The sequence below is a fragment of the Heliangelus exortis genome, chromosome 11, assembly GCF_036169615.1.
Source record: "Heliangelus exortis chromosome 11, bHelExo1.hap1, whole genome shotgun sequence".
NCBI lineage: Eukaryota > Metazoa > Chordata > Aves > Apodiformes > Trochilidae > Heliangelus > Heliangelus exortis.
In genome coordinates, this window is record NC_092432.1 from 6,182,107 (window position 1) to 6,204,407 (window position 22,301).

At 44.6% G+C, this 22,301-nt stretch overlaps 1 protein-coding gene across 13 annotated transcripts in view; it reads right to left on the reverse strand.

Moving 5' to 3' along the window:
• The window catches only part of CHD2 (chromodomain helicase DNA binding protein 2), an 83,860-nt gene that overhangs the window by 28,112 nt on the left and 33,447 nt on the right, over positions 1–22,301 (reverse strand). For 9 of the 13 annotated variants that reach the window (XR_011727956.1, XM_071754274.1, XM_071754273.1 and 6 more), the window contains 8 exons: positions 13,766–13,985; positions 10,893–10,979; positions 4,706–4,767; positions 3,310–3,432; positions 2,814–2,963; positions 1,792–1,925; positions 905–1,130; positions 79–179 (listed from right to left, as the gene is read on the reverse strand). Coding sequence is in view for 12 of the 13 variants with exons in the window: in XM_071754274.1 (XP_071610375.1) it covers positions 79–179; positions 905–1,130; positions 1,792–1,925; positions 2,814–2,963; positions 3,310–3,432; positions 4,706–4,767; positions 10,893–10,979; positions 13,766–13,985 (1,103 nt within the window). In the remaining variant the exon portion in view is untranslated. Of the gene's footprint in view, positions 1–78; positions 180–904; positions 1,131–1,791; positions 1,926–2,813; positions 2,964–3,309; positions 3,433–4,705; positions 4,768–9,742; positions 9,865–10,892; positions 10,980–13,765; positions 13,986–22,301 lie in introns of all 13 variants that reach the window. The other 4 variants (XM_071754282.1, XM_071754281.1, XM_071754279.1 and 1 more) reach the window with 4 other exon arrangements.

The window sequence follows — 22,301 nt, forward strand, 5'->3', positions numbered from 1 at the left end:
AGCTGTACATTCATTCTGCTGGCATTGAAGTTCCCACTTCTTACTTCACCCTTTTAAACAAGTGTTGGATTCACTTACCAATTACTCTCTCCACTATTTGATACTGTTTGTTCAGCTCTGAAGCTAGTTCTTGTTGGCAGTTGAAATATTCCACATCTTCAGGTGATACCTTGCCCAGCCTAGATGTGAAAAAAACCAAAGACTTCTGTCATAATGCTTATGGAGACCACATACAGAAATTCTACTTTCCTGTATGTTTCTGTCATTCAAACAAGCCACTGAAGCAAACTACTACTTATATGACATGTTTCTTAAAGCTTCCTATAATTATAAATTGTTACTGAGAAGCAAATGTCATACGTTCATACTGACTCCCTGCTAAATGATGCCTTACTCTGCTGCAAAAATCAGTCTTCAAAAGACAATGAAATAGAGATGGAAGCTGCTACTCCATCTTTATCACTTTGGAACCACACCATAGCTCCTCTGAGTGTTCCTGGGGAGACTGGATATATACTGATGCCAAAACTTGCATACAGACAAGTCGATAATTTGTAGGAGTTTATAGATCTGCAAGTCCTTACAATGTCTCCTGGGCTAAGTGCATCTATGTACCATGTATTTGTTGTCAGCTACCCCAATTCTTAGGCCTGGGTACTGACAATACTGGATTCCAGGCCTCTTCCTCACTCTTTCAACACCATGGCCACAGACATCATCTCTGTGAGAAAGGATGTTCATCAGTAGGCAAAGAGAGAAGTGAGTGTTGTGCAGTGAAAACAGTTGCTTTGGATGAAACATGCTTTGCAAGAAAAAAATCAAATGTTTCCTGTCATGACTCTGCAAACCTCTGGCTAAGAAAAGATTTGCCCAAGGCCAAATCGCTGGTTAAAGGAAAGCATACCATTGCTTGATCTCCTCCTCTTTTTTCTTGAAGTTCTCTAGCTTTTTCATGCCCTTCACTTTCTGCTGCTGCAGGGACTCTTCACTCTCCCATGTGCTATGGATATATGACCAGCCTTTCCATTTGATCAGGTACTGAACTTCCCCTTCATCCTTTTCAGGATCAAAGTCAGCACTTGGGTTGCCATTGGCTTCAGTTGCATACACTGTGGTGGAAGCACCAGTGGCTGCAAAAGAAATCAGGCTGCAGTTGGTACCTTTGTTATCTATCAAGCACTGGACATGAACTGCATTACAGCAGAAAGTTATTTTTCTAATACGTCTTTCGTGGCAGCACAAAAAATACCCTACAGATTCTACAACCGTATTAAAACAGGCACACAGAAGTTTTTCATACAGAAGAATCTTTTAAAACTCTGTCATAAATGTCTTTTCTGTAAGTATAATTCAAAGGCCTCTTGAAAATGTTCATGACTGTTCCATTTTACAAAAACATTTTTGTAAAGCTATGAGAACAAAACTTTGGCTTTATTTTCATTATGGCTTTGTCAATGGAGCTATGAAAATGCACTCTACAGGAAGATCTATTTTATATTTCAAAGAACAGCAAGAATTGGAGAACAATGACTGCATCTTCAAAATGTGTGCATGCTAAATGAAAGCTGCTAAGTGCATAAACTTGATATTTTAGGCTTTTCAATTCTAGATTTTACAAAAGCTGCTATTATTCTTAATTAAGAGGCATAGAGGCAAGGGTGAAGAGTGCTGAAGCAACCCTTGTCTCCACTTTGAAGTTGCAAAAGCACTGCACCAGCTCAAGAGAAACTGTGAGTGCACATGATTGACAGCAGAAAGAAAAAGGAGGTGGCTTTTTCTCGAACTACCCACCTCCTTTTTTTCCAAGTCTGATGTCCAAGACTTTCTCAATAGTTTCACTGTTGTCTTGCTGTTCATCAGCTCCTTCCCCAGTCATCTCTATCAGGTCATCAGAATCCGTCTCAAAATCATCATCTTCTTTATAACTGAACGAGACCAAAAGCAAACTGATAAAAAGCACTTGACTCTTCCCAGTCCAGAAACACACAGAATGGCATGGACTGGAGCAACAAATCAGCATTTACCCTGGGGTTCAGTGCATGTTAAGCACATGCAATTCCTAAGTTAGGCATTCAGTACTTTTCCCCAGGAGACTCAGCTATACTTTAGCAGACTAATACTCTGTCTTGTCCACATAGTTTTTCTGACCGTGGCCAAGACCAGATGCTTCATAAGGAAGTGGAACAATCCCTGCAGTAGAAGCAAAGCCATCAGCAGAGAAATTCTCCTCTCTCTCTGATGGAAGATTATTTTATGTTTAATAACAGAGGTTGCAGAGCATCAAAAGGCTGCATGAGTGCCTGCACAGCCCTAGGACCTACACTTCTCTTCCTTGATGAATATTTAACCACCAAAAATATTCTTTGTGGTCTTTGCAAGTACATTATTAGGACTGCCAAAAGGTAAGAGGGTATATTGAGGAATGGATAATGCTTTACCTCTACCATGTCCCAATGCCCTGTCCCAAGGCATTACCTATTAGCCACTCTCAGACCATTAGTCTAGTCTAGCACAGCTCATTTTACTCATCTTAATCTATTATTTGTAATTCTCAATCTCATCTGAGAGTCTTTTAGAAACATGAAGACCTGCTCACAGTTCTCTTAAAAGGAACTGATTCTTTACAGATGGCAAAGCAGGTGAAGTGAAGTCACACATACACAGTATGAAGCTGTCAAAAGAACCAAATCTCAGCCAAGAGATGGGTATCTGCAGGGTCACACCGGGAGCCAGTGCCTAGGACAGGGAATTTGGAGTGCCTTCCCCTTCCTATCCAGGCAGCTCTCATCAAATAATTCCACACTTCTGGATACCTGACATTTTTGGCTGCTCTTCGTCGAGTTTGTCTCTTGGGGGCCTCATCATCTTCATCATCATCATCATCTTCAGATGAGTCTGGTTTCTTTTTCTTCTGGCCACGCTGGCCTTTGTGAGCCTTTTTAACACTGGGTTTGGTCCCTTTTCTAAAATAAGAGTAGAAAGCTATAATACAGTGTGTTTTATGTAAGCATCCACTTATAATAAGTTTTCAAGAAAGCATCAATCTCCGTTATTTGACTCCTAGGGGTTTAGTCTGCTCTAACTACCATGGAAACCCCTGCATCACTCACTGGAGCATGCAATGAGTAGATGAGAGTCATTAGGTCCTAGGTTTACTAGGTTCTGGGCTTACTAGGTCGTAAACAAAGGGAATATTGCAGAAAAAACCCACATTCTTTAGCAATAAACAAAGAGTACATCTCCATCCCAGCATGTCCAAAGATGACATATGCAAAAAAAACCAGACAGACTGAACCACCCACTCCTTACCTCCTTTGGGCAGGTCTTCTTGTTTTAATTTTCTTAAGTTCAGGCTCACTCTCTCCACTGCTGCCTTGGTTGCCTCCATCTTCATCCTCTTCTTCACCAGAGACCTCTCTCTTCCATTTATTTCTATGGTCAGAAATAGAGATCATGAAGGGCAATCATATTTCAATACCAGAACTTGGCTAAGCCATCTAGGTTAATACTAGCAGACCATGATTACAAGTTGTTCAAAACTGCACTCTGGGTTGGCCAGTGCAACGCCTGGGGGATTTTATGGTGTGATTCTCTGCTTTTAGAGCCTCAGTCACCTGGGTTGCAGTACACCCAGTGGCAGCAATATCTTGAGTGGGGGTGGCCCTTAACACACACTACAACAGTGCTTGTGGCAGAGCTGCACTTCTTACAACTGGGTGGGCAAGTGCTTCAAATTATTTATTTTTCATTTCCACTTCTGTATTTTCTGAAACTAAATGGAAAAATCTTAAAATTGCTCATTTCCATTTACGGAGTATAAGTAACAACATGCACAGTTACATGATCTCCTTTTAGCACAGAAAATGCAGCAAGAAGTCTCTTGCCACCTAAATTCAGGCTACTACAAGTTTCCAAGTGTGAAGCCAAATCACACCAGACCATTAGTGGAAGGAATTCAGAGCAAAGCTGCAGCTCTGGAAAGCCCTTTGAAGGAGCGCCCTCTGTCTCTAAGGGGATGCGGGGAGTCCACAGGGATTATCCTTCCTGCCCACAGGAGGTCCATACTACCACAGTCCTCTCTGTGCTTTATTACCTTCCCTCCTGCACTGATGTGTACACTTAAAAGAAAAATTAAAAAGACAAGAAACAGGAGAAAGGAAGCTGGTAAGCATTCTGCATCAGGCAACTTGTATTTCCCTTCAGTTTACTTCAGTGTTTGGAAAAACTAGAAGGTACTTATTAGATTAAAAGGGAAGTGAAATATGAATGTAAGTGAACTCAGTTGTGGTGATGAAAAATCTCCCTTATGGAAGTTTTTTTTGTTTTAGCAGAGGGCTATAAAAGAGGCTAATAACTTGGCATTTTATTCTCAATCATAAAGGTAGGAGGAGCAAAGATTAAAACTTTCTCTGAAGGAGAATAAGTATCCTGGTAGAAAAGTAAAAGACTGGCAACAGAAAGTGAACCTGACTGGTTCAGATTCTGCTACAGGCCAAGTGAGAAAACATAAACAAAAGGAAAGTTGGGAAATGGCATCCATCTGTAGATTTATATTCATACTTAAGTTTTAGTCAGCCTGGAAATATTAATTTGTTTCACAAGCTCTCCATGTTGGCAATGCCTCCCAAACAATCCAACACTATTATTCTGAAAAACAAAACAAGACAAAGTACCACCATTCAAAATTCTTTCCTTGGAAACTTACGTTCTTTTCACTTGCTTCTGGCCTCTTCTTTTGGGGCTCTCATTTTCAGATTCACTACTTGCCTTTAATTGAAAAGAAAGAAAATCAGGTTGTAGACTTCACTCTGGACTCTCTCCCTCAAGGCTGCAACTGCAACACAAGCACATGGGCTGAGCTTGGACACAACCTGACTGCTCTTCCACTGCAGTGTTGGGAGGATGCTCTGGTGCAAAGGGGCTGCAGAAGAGCAGCCAGCACTGTCCCCTCTGTGGTACCCTGGCTGCAGGGTCAATGCTGTCTGTGCGAAGAACAAAACTGTGCAGAAAGGCTGGAGAGCCCTACTACAGCATTAGTCCTGGACTCCCTGAGCTGTCACCCACCTACCCCTCAGCACTAACTTCCACCACCTGGCATATCTACAACACCCCGTAGATTACAAAGCCACAGGGTGAATCTGACTCATCAAACCATGCACACTCTGGCACTAGAGGCAAAACCTGTCCCAGAGAGAGAGAAAGTGGCTCAGCTGCTGCTCTCCTTCCATCACCTCACCTCTGTAGGCATTGCTCCTGCCTGATGCTCAAGAACCAGGCAGTGTTTTCAGGACCTGCCACAGTGCTAAGGTGTAGCTGCTTTACAAGGCTGCTAACTCCAAGTGCAGTGGCTGAACCCACTGGAATGCGTACCCCCTTCCCAGCAGGAATCCTGCAGGATTTGGGGGTGTTCAGGCTCAGTTTCTGTAACTGCAGAAGCCTTCTCAGCCACACAAATACATTATGATCTCTGCCTTCATTAGTGAAACTGCCTATGAGGAAGGAAATTCTTATAAAAAGACAGTATTCTCATCACAGGAGTGTCCTTGCTTTCCTGTGTTTTTCTCCCACAGCAAAAGTCACAGAGGACCTGACTGGGTCAGAGCCACATCCTGCTGCTTTCCTTCCTCCTAATCCTTCAGCCTCCAGCAGTGCAGCATCTGGCTAAATGTATTTATTCTAACTACCTGCTGTACCATTTTCAATGCAGACCTTTTACAAAGGCATATAGCTATAGAACAAGGGGTAATGTCTTTAAACTGGAAAAGGCTAGGTTTAGATGAGACATTAGGGAGAAATTCTTCACTATGAAGGTGGTGAGACACTGGCACGGGTGTGCCAGTTGTGGATGCCTCCTCCCTGGAAGTGTTGAAGGCCAGGTTGGATGTGGCTCGGAGCAACCTGGTCTAGTGGGAGGTGGCCCTGCCCATGCAGGGTGGTTGAAACTTGATGATCTTTCAGGTCCCTTCCAATCCAACCATTATGTGATTCTATGATTAACTCCTACAGACCAAGAAAACTAAAAGAAACCTTGAGGCAGACTGTAAACAACCCCATTTTGTAAAAAAATAGTCAACCACAAAAACACATTACCACACACCTTACCCAAAGATGACTTCACATTGTACACTTGCCCCCCAAAACACAAGTCAACAGGGAGATGACTGAAAAAACAATGTAAGATTTCTAAAGGAGTATTAAAATTATAGAAGTAGTCTCCAAGACTGCTTGCACTACACACTTATTGATAATCTTCTGCTTCATACTGCTTTTTGCCTCGGAATCAACTTCAGCTCTAGATACCATCTGTCCATCATCATGAGCACCTCCATCTCCAGGTACTCCCATCACGCTCCTAAATACAACTGAGCAAAGCTCACAACCAAGAGCTGTTCACACAAGAATTTTGTGGAACATTGTGAGCTGCAAGATGAAAAAGTTGAAGCTTTGGAGAGCCATGCCCTTCCCCATCTGCTTTGTTTCTGCATTCTTTGTTTCCCTCTTCCACCTTTCCTTTCACCAAGAATTTCCTTCTGACTTGCATCAGTGTTTCCTTTAAAATACACTGAAATACTGGATACTACAGCAGAAGGAGAGCTTTGCTGAATTTCACTGTGGTTTGGTGTTGGATGTGCATGTGACAGATGCTGACCTTTTGCACTGTATCTTACTGCAAACTGTACTCATCCATGTGTTGCACAGCCCTGCATGAAATCCCTGTCTCATAGACCAAGAATTCAGGAAGCAAGTGACTGGCAAAAATCACAGAGAGCCCTACCTACCCTTGCAACATCAGCCAAGCATACCACAGATTTCAGTGAGTCATAGCTCCGTTTAAAAGTCCTCCATTTTCTATTTCTCTTTTAATCACTTATTCACCTCCTGAAGAGTGAGTGCTGCCTTGCAATTCCAGTTTTGCCATGTTTTTCAAGAGCTGTCTCTCCATGGACATTTGTTTTTTGCTGTCTTTTGGCAAACCACAAGAGAACTGGATTTTTCTTCCGCTCTGCGTCAGAGATTAGATTGGGAGAAAACCAAATACAACCTTTGGCTCTTTGAAACTAACTCCACTTTTTTGCCAAAATCTTTTTCAAGTTTCTGCTGTCCACCTTCCTAAAGCCTCTACTGTTCCTCTTCTCTGTTGCTGTCTCTACACAAGTGATGCTCATCTCTCAGTGATGTCTTTCCCTCACTTCTTTCTGCCTTCAAAACTTTTAACTTGTGACTGCAATTCAGCCACCTTCAGTTACATTTTACAAAGACACCATTGTCTCTTTTTTGGATGCATGTCAAGCCCAGATCTACCTCCTCTGACACAGCCAGTTCCCAACCTGAGTCATCTGCCTGCCTTGTGCTCCCACATCCTCCCTACCCGAGTGCCTGGAAGTGCCATTCCTGCAGCCCCACAGCCACCACTGACTCAGCCTCTCCTCCCACTCCCTCGCCTACCACCAACCTCTGCCTCCTTCTCACAAGCTCCTCCTCTTATCCTGATCCTGGGGTGATAGGTTCCAGCCCCTAGCTGGAAGCTGCTTTCTACCATTTAGTACAGAAACAACCTTTTTTTCTCTCTCTCATTTTAGCAACCTCTTCATTCCACATAAATCCACATTTTGGGGCTCAGCTGCAAAACTCTACGCTGAATTTTGCTCAAATCAGCCGAAGGGTGAGATTTGTACTTCTTCCCTGGACTCAACAGCACAAACAGAGCTCGTGCTTGTAACACCCTATTATCTCTGTAACCCACAGGCTCCAATTGGTGGTAAATTCCTTGTTTAAGGAAACACAGATGATAACCAGAGAGCTGGGAGCACACTAGCTCCAGAGCATGCACCTGAGGTCCCATCTGCACTCCAGCCTGCCTGCCACCCACCCTCATCAGGAACAGACCAGTTGGGAAACCACATGCAACTTCAATTTTAATAACATCACCTCCCTGAATGACACAAGCTAAGGTGACAAAATCCATTTCCACTCCCCACCAGGGTTCTGCCAGCCCAAGTGCACACTCCTCACTCTCAGAGCCTGTGTACCAGCACTGCCAAAACTCTCCTGGGCTCAGGCTGCCCCTCTCCAGTGCTGCTGTGGCCAAGGAGGAAGATAAATTGCCTTCCTCAATTTCCTTACCAAAAACTATATACATGTCCAACTTATTCCTGCACCACTACTTCCAGTGGACAAGGAACTGGCCTCTGTTCTAGTAAATCTGTTTCAAAATTTTTTCAATTACCAAGTTGAAGCCTCTCCTTATTCCCCATTTTCCTCTGGGAGGGTGGAGGGGGGGAAATAGAGAGTAATTCTGTCATCAGTTTTTTGGTCTGCTCAAACTGCTAAGCCATGACACAGAGGCCAAGCTCTACAGCTCCAGAAAAGCTGGAGAATCTCAGCTTGCCAGGTTGGATTTCCTCCATCTGCTAAAGTTCTGTCTCCTTGCTAGAGGTGATGCTTCTAGTATCTGAACTTTTCAGCAAAGACATGAGTCAAAGCATAAATGAAAATGCAAATGGGAATTTCTTTTTATTAATAAAACCAACTCTATTTTGGGAAGATCTGTGGTAGCCTCTCTCTCACAGAAAAGATGCACCAGGCCATCAGCAACTAGCCATCCTTTTTATAGCAAAAGGATTGTGTCCTGGGCACAGTTATTTCTCAACTGCCTGAGCATACTCTGAAAGGCACCTGGCTCTGCAAGTCTCACTTCCCCCAGCTGGAACCTTAATCTCATTTATTAACTATAATGAAAATACACAAGCAAGTACTGTTTTTACTAAAAAACCTCACACATACTCGTATTGTTGGAGACTGCTCTACTTCTTTGAGCAGCTCTGTACCCCTATGCAAAACTCCACTTTCACTTCCTATCTTTCCACCCAGTATTGGTGCCAAGTTATCACCCTCTCTGATTGCAGCTCTGAGACCTACACAAGGTCCTCAGTGGTCTCTGGGAAGTTCCCAGAGGGCAACCATCTCTTAACACAGAAATAACCCTGACACAACAGCTGGTCCCAGAAGACATAGTGTGAACAGTGCCCCAAAATCAAAACCTCCTCCCCTGGGCAGGGTGAGTGTGGGGAGGTGTCATGGGTGGTCTGTGCTCTGCCTGCCAGGCTGTCTGGGCAATGCAAGTTTGCTAACACTACAGAGAAGCATCAGGGAAGGAAAGCAATCAAAAGCTCCCAGACACAGTGCTGCAAGTGCCAAGCAGCAAGAAGGTCACTGGGATTAACCCTGTAGAGGTAAAAACCAATCTTCAGAGGTGTCAAGTGCCTTGCCAGCTCCAGCAGCAGCAAGGAGTGCTCAGCACCATGCAGACTCGAGCTATGCTATATCCTCTCTCTTGGTGTTTAGGTCTTCCAAAAGCAAGACTTTCCATCTCCTCCTGCTCTGTGAGGCCCCAGCACATGCTCCTGAAATGTCACACCCTCCATCAGACTCTGCTGCAGTTGCAAGGTACCCCACAGTGTTGCTTTAAGGAAAGAGAGGGGAAAGAGGTGGTCCAATTTCGTTAATTTTGACTTTCTGTTTCACAAAGGTAGCAATGAGGTCATTTGGAGGATTTGTTGTTTGGTGGTTTGTTTTTTTTTTTTACAATATTTTGTGGTATAGCAAAGTTTTTACATCTCAAATGTGTTTTTTTTTTCTTTAACTTCGTTGTACATTAAGTAATAGGAAATAAAGATATTGAAAAGAAAATAACATTTGCAAAACCACGTAATATTGTAAAACAAAAAATGTCAGGACTTACCTGAGCCCCTAAGAGGGCACTGGGGTCTGCAGTGGAGCTCTGTGGTGGGTGTGACATTGCCAGCACAGTGCATGCCAGGGCATCGCACAGAGAGGTGGCCAGGGAGCCTGGGCTTTGCAGAACTTGAAAAGGAAAACAGAAGCCAAGTCAATGACATGGCCCAAGCCCCTTCCTAACCTGCTGCTACGTGGCACATTCAGCACAGGAGGCTGGAGGAGGGGACAAGCGGTGGCACTGAGGGTGTCACACGGCTCAGTAACGCACTAGAACAAGGAGCTGAAGCATCCGACTGTACATTCTAGCAGTGAAGCACAAACAACCTGACTGTCAGAGAGCACTGCTGGGCTGTGGGGCTGTTGAAAACTTGAGAAATTCTCTTTAAATTCCCAGCTGTATAGTTTTGTACCTAGCCTTAAGCCACAAGCTTTACTGTTGGTTTAAATGTCTCTGTGGTTTTCTTTCCCCTCTGTTACAGCTACTCAGCCATCACGAAGACATGCAGATGAAAAGCTCTGTGAAAAAGCCTGTTACATGCAAATAAAGGTGGCAGCTAATTCCTGCATCTTCAGAAAAAAAACAATGTTCTAGAAAAGGAAGAACTAGAAAGTTCAACTGCCAGGTTCTGACCTCCGTCACCTCCAGCTGAAGCATAGTATTTCCTGATATGCAACTAAAGAAAAGTAATTGTTTATAAAGCTGAACACACACAAATGCATTTATCAGCATGATCCATTCCAGGATAGACAACAATGCCTGTTCCATTTTTTGAGGTGCTCTGGGAAGCTTCCTTTATTTCTGGTTGGATTTGTGCCGTGTCTTCTTTTGGCTTTGCTTTTTTGACATAGACTCATTCTCTCCAGGACGTTTCTATAGCAGAACATGACTTGCATCATGCCCCATTCCAGCAATCAGATCAGTGCATGCAGCTCTCAGCTCCCACAGTGTCCTGATGACTCCAGAGGTCTCAAGCCAACTAAATCCAACTGCAGAGCTGGGACCTGAACTGTGAGCACCAACATCCACAAACCAAGAGAGTGGTCTCTGTTAACAAGGCAATGCAGATGAGACCTGCCTCTGCTCCTCACGTTGGGCTGGTTTTATATGTTCAGTAATCCCTCAATTCTTTTTTTTTTTCTTCTCATTTTCTTACCTCATCTTTTATATTAAATCGCGATGGCTCTTGTCTGCTCCGGTTTGATCTCCTAACCCCATAAACATCAGGATATTCTTCCCACATCTGCAAAATAAACAGACCATCAGGCGGCCTGCTTCACCCCAATTATTTCTGACATTTTAGAGAAGTTTGATAGTGAGTGTGGGTTTTTTAAAAAAAAAACAAAACAAAAAAACAACACAAAATCATTAGCAAAGTGGCAACCAGTAGATGGACACTTTAACAAACTGGCTGAAAAATAATTATTTTGGGGTATTTGGTAATGCTCTGAAGTGGTATGTTTTATCTCAGCATTATCTTTATAGTGGTCCATCTTTCTGCCAGGGTATAAATAACTCTTCAGGTCATTCTGGCTGAAGGACTAAGTGTTCAGACATCCAGCCTCTGCCAGCAGTGGTGCTGAAGGTAAGGAGGCAGCACCTTGTACACGGAATGAATGGCTGTATGTAATATGGATACTGTGACAATGTACCAACACAAAGTGACAATCCCCTGTTGCTAACAGTTTCCAACACAACTCCTTTCCAGAGGTAAAACCCCACTCACTGCCTGACATGATGAGACATCACCAGCAGCAACTTCAAAAGGGAATTCTGTGGCCCAGTCTGGATAGCACATGTACCAGGGCACCATGTCCCTTAGTGAGGGGGCAGGACTGCTGGTTCTTCTGAATGCACTGATACAAATGTGGTTTGGCAGTACAGGACATGTGGATGTGCAGAGCCCATTACTGGAAATGGTTGTGCTCTATTTGCTGGAAAGAGTTGAATACACTGAGTTGAACAGCATGCACTTGTTCTTGCTGGATGGGCAGAAGGGGGAGACAAGAACTGATGTCCTGATGGACATGAATGCAGGGCTGTGCTGCTGACACTAGAAGATTTAGAGGGCAGGTACAAACCAACACACCTTTCAGACACCTACCCCAATCCCCTCAATCCCTCAGCAGAGCTTATCCTCTTCCAGTTTTCTAAAGCTACTCATTTCCTTCTGCTCCTCTCTCCCTCCAGTCCTCAAACATCACTGGAAGCCACTACCAGGAAAAGGAAATAAAATCCACTGCCACATGCAGCAGCAACATGGGATTGAGAGCATGAATAGAAGGCTGCAGCCCAGCTATTTTTCTGCTGCTGTTAAAGGAGTGATGGGATAACACTGCAACAGGCAGATTGTGAAGGTGTACATACATACATACATACTCTTGGGCATAGGAGTACAGAGATAAATTCACATGAAAGAAATACTCCTCGAGTCATCTGAAGAACCTGTCTTTTCATCTTTTAAATGGCACCGGTTTTGGATGAAGGACCAACTCCCATGACAAATCTGAATAGCACCTAATGCAAATTAATCTCACCTTCATGGGTGTAGCTAGACAGAAATATAAAATAAACAATATAATTAATTGCATTGGTTATTCAAGGGGAACAGGTATCAACATGCCTAGGTTAGACTTAGCTAAGGAAACCACCCATCAACAAAGAAATTAAGGAAGGGAGAGGCTTTCTTATTAGAGGGTACCCTGACCTTTTCATGTTTCATTCATGCTAACTATCACCATGCATATGGATGTGCTCCCTCATATGATAATTTTCATGTTTTTTGTTAGGGACATGCTCTTTGAAGGCCAAAGAGGAAAACTTCCTTCACTCCCCACTTATCAACAAGAAAACAGAAATCTGGGTATTATGTTACCACAAGTGGCTTATAAACACATCTTTCCTTGTCAGTACAGGCACAGAAGGTTTAGCCACAACCTGAGCCAACAGCCTAGAGATTCACTGGAGGGAGAAGCTGGTAACAAAATCCTTCACTCCTCCCTTGCAGGTAAATGGGGAGTGCAAGCTGCAAACACTGTCATCCTCAGTCTTTACATACATAGCAACTTTTTCCATAAAACTCACTCTCATGAGCAAGATGTGCAAAGTGCAAACCACAGCTCAGAACAATGGGGTAGTTGCACACCACAAACAAACAAATGAAAACAAATAACTGACCTAACCTGATTTTTTTTCCCCTCCAGCAGTTCACTGAGTTCGTGTCAATACCAAATGGGGGTTTGGGCTCCTCTTTCTCACCCCACCCCACCTGTGTTACTGGGGTGCCTCTGTCCCTCAGATAAAGCAGGTACCCAAGGCACAGCTTCTGCACGGGGCAGGTACTCGCTAACCAGCGGGGTACCACATGCTTCAACACCCACAATCTCTTTTCCTCCTGTGCAGCAACAGGCAGTGGGCAACTGGGTTATTTAAGCGAGATATTACTAAGGGGCAGCTGGAAAACTGGAGAAAATAACCAACAAGGAACCACTGTTCTGGACATAATACGAAACTTAAGGGTTTTTTTTTTCCCCTCTTTTTTTCCTTATCTTTTTTTTTTTTTTTCCTTTATTTTTTTCAAAGGGGAAGACTGCGATGGAAACAAACCAAAGTGCCACAAATCCTAGACAAGCATTCTCCTGATTATATTTCCCATGAGGAAACTTGACTACTTCTGAGGGAGGACACTAGACAGTAGTGAAAAAATACAGTGAGAGGATGAAATGACAGGGTCTCAGTGTTGATGACAGGCACCTGCCCCTCAGTTGCAACTATAAGCCCCATTGCTACCTCTCTGGTGCCCAAAGGGCTGTTCAATCAAACTCGCAAGCTCCTGCTCACAAGGATGACACCAGCAGGGCATGAGCTCACACACCAAACAGTCAGGAGTTGACTTGGGAACACCTGAGCTCAGAGGTTGTTTGGTCAATGTGCAAAGTAGCAGGGAAGTTGAAGACGACCTTCATTAAGGTCCTGCTGCCCATTCTTTCATGGGAGGCACAGCAGTTAACAGAGCAGCAGGGGCAATACCTTTTTAACATCTGCTATTCTTTCCTTCTTAGAAGCTGGTTTTTCTTTGGTTTCAGGAGGGGTCTGCTGGGATTTTGAACCCGTTGATTCACTTTCAGATTCAGACTGACTTTCAGATGACTCCGAGCTGCTGTTTGACTCGCTGCCCTGCTCGCTGCCCTGCTCGCTTTCAGACTGGCTTGCTGAGTCAGAGCCAGAGGCTTCTTCGGATGCCGAGTGACTGATGGTAGAGAAAGAAGAGATTACATTTTAACTGCACTGTCACAGCGTTGAAATACTCAGCCAGTGAACCTGAGCCATGTCTAGGCTACAACAATAAGCTTGGGACACTGTGAACTGCGTGATCCCAAAGGGGCACATGGAAGTAGGTGCAGTTCCTTCCCAGGACAGGCACTGAACACATGGGCCAAGACTGCAGACTCCAACGTGGTGGCAACATGAAGAGAATTAACAGCACAGGTCCTCCAGGGAGGATCTGGTACCCTCAGAGCAAGCAAAAATAATGTATATATTGGGAGCTGGAGTGTCCAGGGACCATCCTGCTGTATTAAAGATAAGCAGTTTCTCCAACATGGTTCTGTATTACACCCTTGTATGGTTGGCAGTTCAAAAATCTGACATCCAGGTTATGGAAAAGGCCAGCACAAAATACTGTATAGAAAATACTCTCTATGATAGTAAATATTTTTCTTGCAAAATAAGAACAAGTTCAGCAACAGAGCAGCAGGGAGGAACTTACACAGGCACATGACTGTTGGGAGAATTGCTCCTTTAAGGATGACAGCAATGCTGTACGTACTCCATTTCCCATCCATCCAGTAAAAGGGGAGCAGACCATCAAATAAATGTGGGTTTTTTCCATACAAATGGGTTAATATACAGAATAATAATTTAAATGCAAATTTGGCAACAAAACAAAGAGAGCCAAGCTATTTTAGATGGCCAAAATACTCAAATACCTTTGCCCAGCCACTCCAACATTTAATTTTCATTTAAAATCCAATTAAAGAAAACAGAAAACTCATTACAATATTGACATTCATGCTGATAGGGCAGTATTACAAACCCTGCTGTGTGACAAACCAAAATGCAGCGCAACAACTTCCAGACTGAACTTTCTGAAAAAGGAGCATCTCTTCCCCAGTCAGCTCCTGCTTTCGTAGTATTTTGCAATATTTAAGGGCACGCTGCAGACAGAACACATCATAAAGAATCGGGAGACTTTTGCTGGGGGAAATGCGGTTTTTAATTTTTCTCTTTTTGTACAAAGTTAGAACAGAGTATCACCGAAGGCTCTGCTGGGATTTACAAGAACCACATAGACACCAAGCAGCAACCGCACCGATACAAACACCGCCATGATCCGGCAGAAATCATCAGGCACGGGATCGCTACAGTCACCTCCTGTTCACGGCAAGCAGGGTTAATTTACACCACGGAACTACAGCTCGGAACTCGCAGATAAAACCCCTTCCTCCGATACCTCAGACCCGAGGGGCCGGGCCTGCCGGGGGGCGGCCCCGGAGCTGCCGTCCGCCCGGATGCGGGCAGGGGGCAGCAGCCGAGCGCGACGGGAGGCGCCTGCACAGCTTCCCCGGCCGCCATCTTACACAGCCATCCCTCTGCCACCATCTTGCGATCTCTGGCGGCTGCTGCTGTTCTGGGTTGCCCATCTTGAAATGAGAGGGAGTAGCACACGCAAGGAACAGCGGTGGGCGAGAATTTCTAAAGCTGAAGTGACAGAAACGAAGCCTTTTTCAGAGAAGAGCAGAGGGTGAGCTGCCACAGACGGCTGCTGCTTCCATCGTTCCAGCTCGCTTTCAAAGCAGATGGGGTATCGCGTCGCTTCTTCCTGGCAGGGCTGGAAAATCGAGCTGGACTACCACCCTCCCGGCCACCAGCTCCCTCCTATCCACGACAACCCAAGGCACAGCCCCACACAGCTGTCTCACCACACCTTCCCACCACCGGTGACTTTCTCTACGTTTTCTGCAAATTGCCATCCCCCTCCCACTTCCCCACCATGGCCACGCATGGCTGCACCCTCCTGCCCCACTGCCAGCACCCTACACCCCCTCTCTCTGCTTGCTGCAGCTCTCTAGTTTCTCATTGAGGACAGCCACGGACCTGCTGACATCTCCCCCACATGCTGCTCCACCACATTGCTTTGCACATAAGTCTGCTCTGAGCAAGTGATGAAACTTCTCTAACAGAGAATTTTCGGACTTCCAAAGTTGGGTGGCTTTTTTGTTTTTTTTGTTTTAGTTTGGGTTTTTTTCAAGCAAACCAAACTTTATTCAGAACTATTGCCACACCACTCAAGGAAATGACACTGCAGCAGCTCCTGGGACAGATGGTTTCCTCAGGCTCAGCAGGACACTGCCCCATAGAACCTCCCATGACGAAACAGACCAGAGAATGGACCAGAGAATGGGATCTGGAGGCATCCAAACCTCTACTGCCACAAGTCAACATCAGGCTCTAGTTGACTCTATGTTGGTATCCACCAGTTCCACAGGGACACAGGACAGAGCAAATACACTTTGTTTCAATCACATTTATTAGCAATAGCTGGAAGAAATTATGACAACCCAGGCTAGACTGGCGAGACAGTTTTTGGTTGTATTTCTTTAAAGACAGAATAGTAATTACTGGTCTCCTCCCTCCCACTCTGGAGGCTTTTTGTTTTTCAAGGCCCTAAGCTTTATTTCAAGGACACAGACTTTCTGCAAATCAATTTAAAATTCCTGTGCTTTATCCACAACATTATCTGGACACTTTAATTCCTTTTTTGAGCTGTGTCATCTGGAAGGAAGATGACTTTTCCAGTGACAGAGACAGCTGACATAAACATTTCTAAGTGCAGGTATGCAAATCTTTGCCCTACTAAGCAAAGAAACACCAATGGAGAACAAGATTGTCCTTCTAAAGGCTGCTGAAAATAATTGTTTTAAAAAACAATCTATTACCAAGGCTATGTGCTTGTCTTTATTTGTACACCAATAGAAAAAAACAAAAGTAACTGAAGAGTCTTAATTCCACAAAATAATTATTTGTGCCTATCACAGAGACAGTCAGGAAGCATTTCTGTCTGCCAGCAGTGTATAAAAGATTAGCAGCACTGTGTGTCAAGTCAGGCCTTACAGCATATGAGATTGGAGATTTTAGTCCTCTTTTCAGAAGCTATTTTTGGAATGTGCCCCACTTTAATGCTTCTAAGTTAACAAAACAAAAAAAAAAGACCTGGTTTCAGGTAAACCGTAAGTAGAAGACAAGCAATAAATAATTGTCACAAAAATCAAAATTCAACCAATCAAACCCACTCCAAAATCAACAAATGAACACCCATGACAATTTAAAAAGCTACAGTTGGATCCTTGGTAATTCCCTTTGAAGTGAGAAACTCCTAATCAAACTGAAATGTGCTAAGATTCAGCCAAATACGTTCCCTTAGTTTCTAAGAAGTACTTCAAGCAATAATTCTGGTTTAATTTAAGATCTGCTCCTGACTTGAGATGGAAGAAGACCAAATCAGCCCTTAGCAACATGGACACATTACTTCCAAGAAATGAGTAAATGAGCAACAACGATAAGACCCTTCACAATCAGGCATCCGGGTTTACAAGGCAATTACAACATGCCTGAACCCTCCAGCTTTAGCATTTAATATTTCACATGACTTCATTTTATAGGGGATCATCTTTGCTAGCAGCAACAAAACACTTTATAAGCTCTCAACAATTACAAACAGTAGGAATGTTTCCAGAAGGTGCAAGACAAACTGAAAAAAACACCTCAATACACATTTCAAAAGCTAACAAGGGAATGGCTCTCACTGGGACCATTTTGCTTCAGACTTTAAATTTTGGCTTTGTTCTTGCACAAAACTTGAATTCAGTCAGGGGATTAAAGAAGGATAGGTGACCCAGAAGTCCCCCTCACAAGCCATGCTCTTCCTGGCTTTAAGAACAGTAGTGAACCTTTCAAATCTTAAGTCTGAAATCAGACAGCAAGTTTCCACTGGGCCCTCCCCCTTTAGAACCTCACCAGGGACTCAGCACCAGCAAAACCCCCTGTGCAGGCTCCAGAAGGTCCTTGGCACAAACACCCAGGGCTGCATAATATCAGAAACCAACTTCTCTGTTCCTCTCCAGCAAATATACATTTTATGCTTTGCTGGAGAGTTTCAGAAGTCCTGTGGATAACTGACACCCAGGTGTCCATCCACGTGTCCTCTTCCTGCTTCAGAAAGACCCTTACACAAGCAAAGACTACTGGGAGACTGGGCCACTCTATCAAACATTTCAACATGCTGAAACAACAGAAGACAGCAAGATAGGTCTCTGTCTGAGTGAGTGAAAATTAGGAAAAGGCCTCTGCAAGAATGAGGAACACTGCTAGCATCCTGCCTGCCATAGCACAGCTGAGTTTGCTGAGGAAAACACAGCTAATGCCACCACAGGCTCCTCAGCCTGCCACACCAGGTGCCAACACCAACCCAAACAGTCCAGTCCCATGGCAACCACCTATAGGGGAACCACAAGTAAGCCCAGCATACCTGCTGGCACTACTGACCCACAGCACAGAAGCTGCAGCTCTCTGAAGGGAGAGGGATGTCTTCTCCACACCAGATGTATCTGTCAGATCCAGCTCTACCTGGAGAGGAGGCTCCTCAGCCCCTGCAGCTCTTCAGCAATGGCTCTCAGCCCAACCTGCCCACAAGTGACACCAGCCCTGCATTTACTGCACAGCACAGAACAAAGCCACTGCAGGCCACCAACTCAGAACAGTTACAGATGAAGCTTGAGCCTCAAGTGACCCACACACAAACTTGTACACACAGATGGGACAGCAGCAAACCACAGCAGATGCTAATACACTGACTAGGTTGGATACCACGTTGCTGTTAAATATTTCCTTTGAGCATCTCATCTGTAAATGTCATGTCCCCTATGACTACATATGGAATGCCTATGTATATTGCAAATAAAAATACCATTAGTTCACATTGATGCATGCACCCAGGGCACATGGTAGCTGTAAATGGCACCAAACCACTTTAAATTTCACTTTAAGACTAAACAAGGCAGGGAGAAAAACGCAAGACTGATTCTGGCTATAGAACATCAGATTAAGAGGTGATAATGCATGGGCCACAGGCGACTGAAAACTTCACTGGGATCTATCCCTTCACTCTAAAAAACAAAAAAAAACCAAAAACCTAACATGAGGAAATGTAATAGCAGTATAGCCAAGGCCTTACAGACCATACACAGAGCCTGCATGAGAGCTCAGCGAATGACACTGGTAATACTGCAGATAAATGCATTCCCAGCTTTTTGAGTTCCCATTATTTTATTCCTAAAGTCTATTAAAGAGAACAATTGGTGCTTGCCTGTCCCCCAAGGGAAAGGTTTTATGAGTGGTAAACTTGAGAAAGGTCAGATGATGAAATACCTTTTTCCAGCTTACTTCCTGCTGGCAAAAGGGGAAATGGGGGGGAAGGGAGAGGAAGAAAATATTCCTGCTATTCCACTATCTATAGCTGTGTGCAGGATGCTTTCCTAACCATGATTTGTCTCAAAGCAGGAGCCTCACAGTCAGGCTCTTCACACTGTTAAGAAGGGAGTCTTGACTTTGAAGACTCAAAATGTGTTGTGGAATGTTAGAGAGGTTTGGAGAATGTTGGAGAATATTCCTGAATATTCTCGAAGAGATAGGAGGTACGACCCCTTTGCTATGCCCAACCCCATGTTTGGGAGGCCAATTAGATCGGCCCATACTCCAGTGCTACCTGCACCAGGGATTCGCTGTGCTACAGGTAAACACACCGGGTGTTCAATAAAAAGTTATGTTGGTGGCTGGGGTGTGGTCACGGAAGCACTATATAAGCAAAAGTTGCTGTGCAATAAACCAGAAGTTCGTTTATCAAACATATTGGTTGCACGCATTTTCTTTGCCGCTCCCGCAAAAATGTATTATTTGGCCAGCTCTAGGCAGGCTCTTAAGAGGCATAATCAACACTCCCCAGGTTACAGGGTTGCCCCTGCCAGATAATCAACGTCTTTCAAAAACTAGAAAAATCTTTCCCCAACCTCATTTTGTGACCAGCCACTGTTTCTTCTTCAAGGCAGGTCAGAAGAGTTACCATTGAGAATACAAACTCCTTCTAGTGATTACAAACCTTGCTTGCCAGAGCTTGGCTGTTAATTACATGTACACAGCACTAAGCACACCAGGGCCCTGCTGCTCCTGGAATGACTGAGGGATTATGCACTCAGCAGGTACCCAGTCTACACAGCCATGGGAATTGGGTTATGCCCCTTTTCCAGCCTGGCTCAAAGGATGGGGAGGAGGAAGAGGGAAACCTTCTCACACATTCCAGGCAATGCTACTTGCCCAAGTACAGGACTCCCAAATGCTGAAGGCAAAGCAATCCTGAACACACAGAGAGCTAAATCTGTTCCTGGCTGCTCTGCTGCAGCTTCTCATAAAGCACAGGGAGTCAAATGACAAGTATTTTACAGCAGTCTCTTTCCTCACTCCATGGCCCACGTTCCCAGTAGTTGTGCTTATGCCAGCAAAGACTACTGGGAGCCTGGACCACTTTATGAGCCACTTGAATTTGGTAACAGAAGACTGGCCCGAGGAAAATGAGATAGGTCTCTGTCAGCTTACTGAGTAAAAATCAGGAAAAGGCCTTTGGAGGAACCAGGAACAGTGGAAGCATCTCACCTTTGGCACAGCTGTGCTTGCCATCACCACCCACTGCCTCCTCAATGTGTCACTACCAGTTGTAAACACCAGCCCAAAAATTCCAATTCCATAGCAAACACCCTCGTGGCCAGAACTGTGTGGTGGGGGAACCACAGGTGAGCCCAGCAGACCCACTGGCACTACTGAACGTGTAGCATGGCAGAAAGCAGCAGAGCTGCAGCTCTCTGAAGGGAGAGGGATGTCTTCTCCACACCAGATGTATCTGTCAGATCCAGCTCCACCTGGAGAGGAGGCTCCTCAGCCCCTGCAGCTCTTCAGCAATGGCTCTCAGCCCAACCCGCCCACAAGTGACACCAGCCCTGCATTTACTGCACAGCACAGAGCAGCAAAGCCACTGCAGGCCACCAGCTCAGGACAATTTCAACAGATGGGGCTTGAGCCTCAAGTGACCCACACACAGAGAAAACCACAGCAGATGCTCATGCACTGACTCAGCCGGATACCACGTTGCTGTTAAACATTTCCTTTGAAGATCTGATCTATAAATGTGACATCCCTATTGTTAAATATTTCATCTATAAGCGTGGTCCCCTACTACTATATATTATATGCCTGTGTATATGGGAAATAAAACAAGCACCATCATGCTTGATTATAAGGAATGCATGCACCCAAGGCTATAAAAAAGCACCAAATAGTGTCTTCTCCAGACCAAAGACAGAGCAATGCTGAGGACACTGAGCTGAATCTATCCCTCACTGTTCAGCTGCAGCTCCCTGTAAAGCACATGGAGCTATCTTGAATTACAAGCATTTTCCACAAGTTTTTTTTTTCTTCACTACAAAGACACCACATCATGCTTGCATAAGCAAGCAAAACGAGCAGTTCATTCATGTTTGAAAGCACTGACTCTCTCACACTCTGATCTTTGAGCCAGAGGCTGGAAATGCCTGGGATGTTCAGTGGAAAAACAAAAAAAAAAACAGCACAGGAACAAAAGGAGTCAAAACCTGTCTGCTTGATTAAGGATCAACATTGAGAATCTCCAGAGGCAGCATCCTTCCCCTTCTCTGCACAGAAGGGCAGGACAATTGCAGTTCTCGGGTTTGAAAAGGGCTCATCTCTCCCTCCCCAGGAAGGCAGCAGAGCGTTTCAAGCACTCCACAAGAGGATCAAGGCTGGGGGCTGGCAGCACCCACCCCTGAGAACCTTCTCAAACCCACGGTAGGAAAAGAGCCCAGGGGTCCAGACCTTCCTAGAGAGCAGACAGGGGTTAACCAGCCCTGCCCCTGCAGCCACAGCTTCTGCTGTGTCACAGCAGGGACAGCCTGGCTAAAGCTCGATGAGTGCACAAAGGGAACTGAACACAGGCAGCATCCAACTTCCTTAAGTAGATGCACTGGAGGGCACACACACAATTACGGTTTAAATGAGGACAGAAAAAGTGGCTGGTTTTTCTCCCTTAGCATTTGCAAACTTCCTTCAAGAGCTAACAGATGGAAAAAATGCAGTAATATGGAGCTTCAGGATCCAAAATCATTAACAAGAACATGGAGGTGCACAAATTCCTTTCTGATTCCAGATGCCCTGCACTTCACAAGAGCAGAGCCTGACCTGGCCTGAGGGCTTTATTCCAAGCGACTGTTAAAAGCTGTTTTTAACCCAAGAGATTTAAGGCTCATCATTAAGCCTCTGTTTTACAGACAGCACACGGCATTCAAAGCTCTCAACTGGTGCCAACTCCAGTTAAGAGCAGAGGTTCATCCTGATGAAAGAGATGCAAATAACTCCTATAATTAATATATTAGCAATTCTGTTC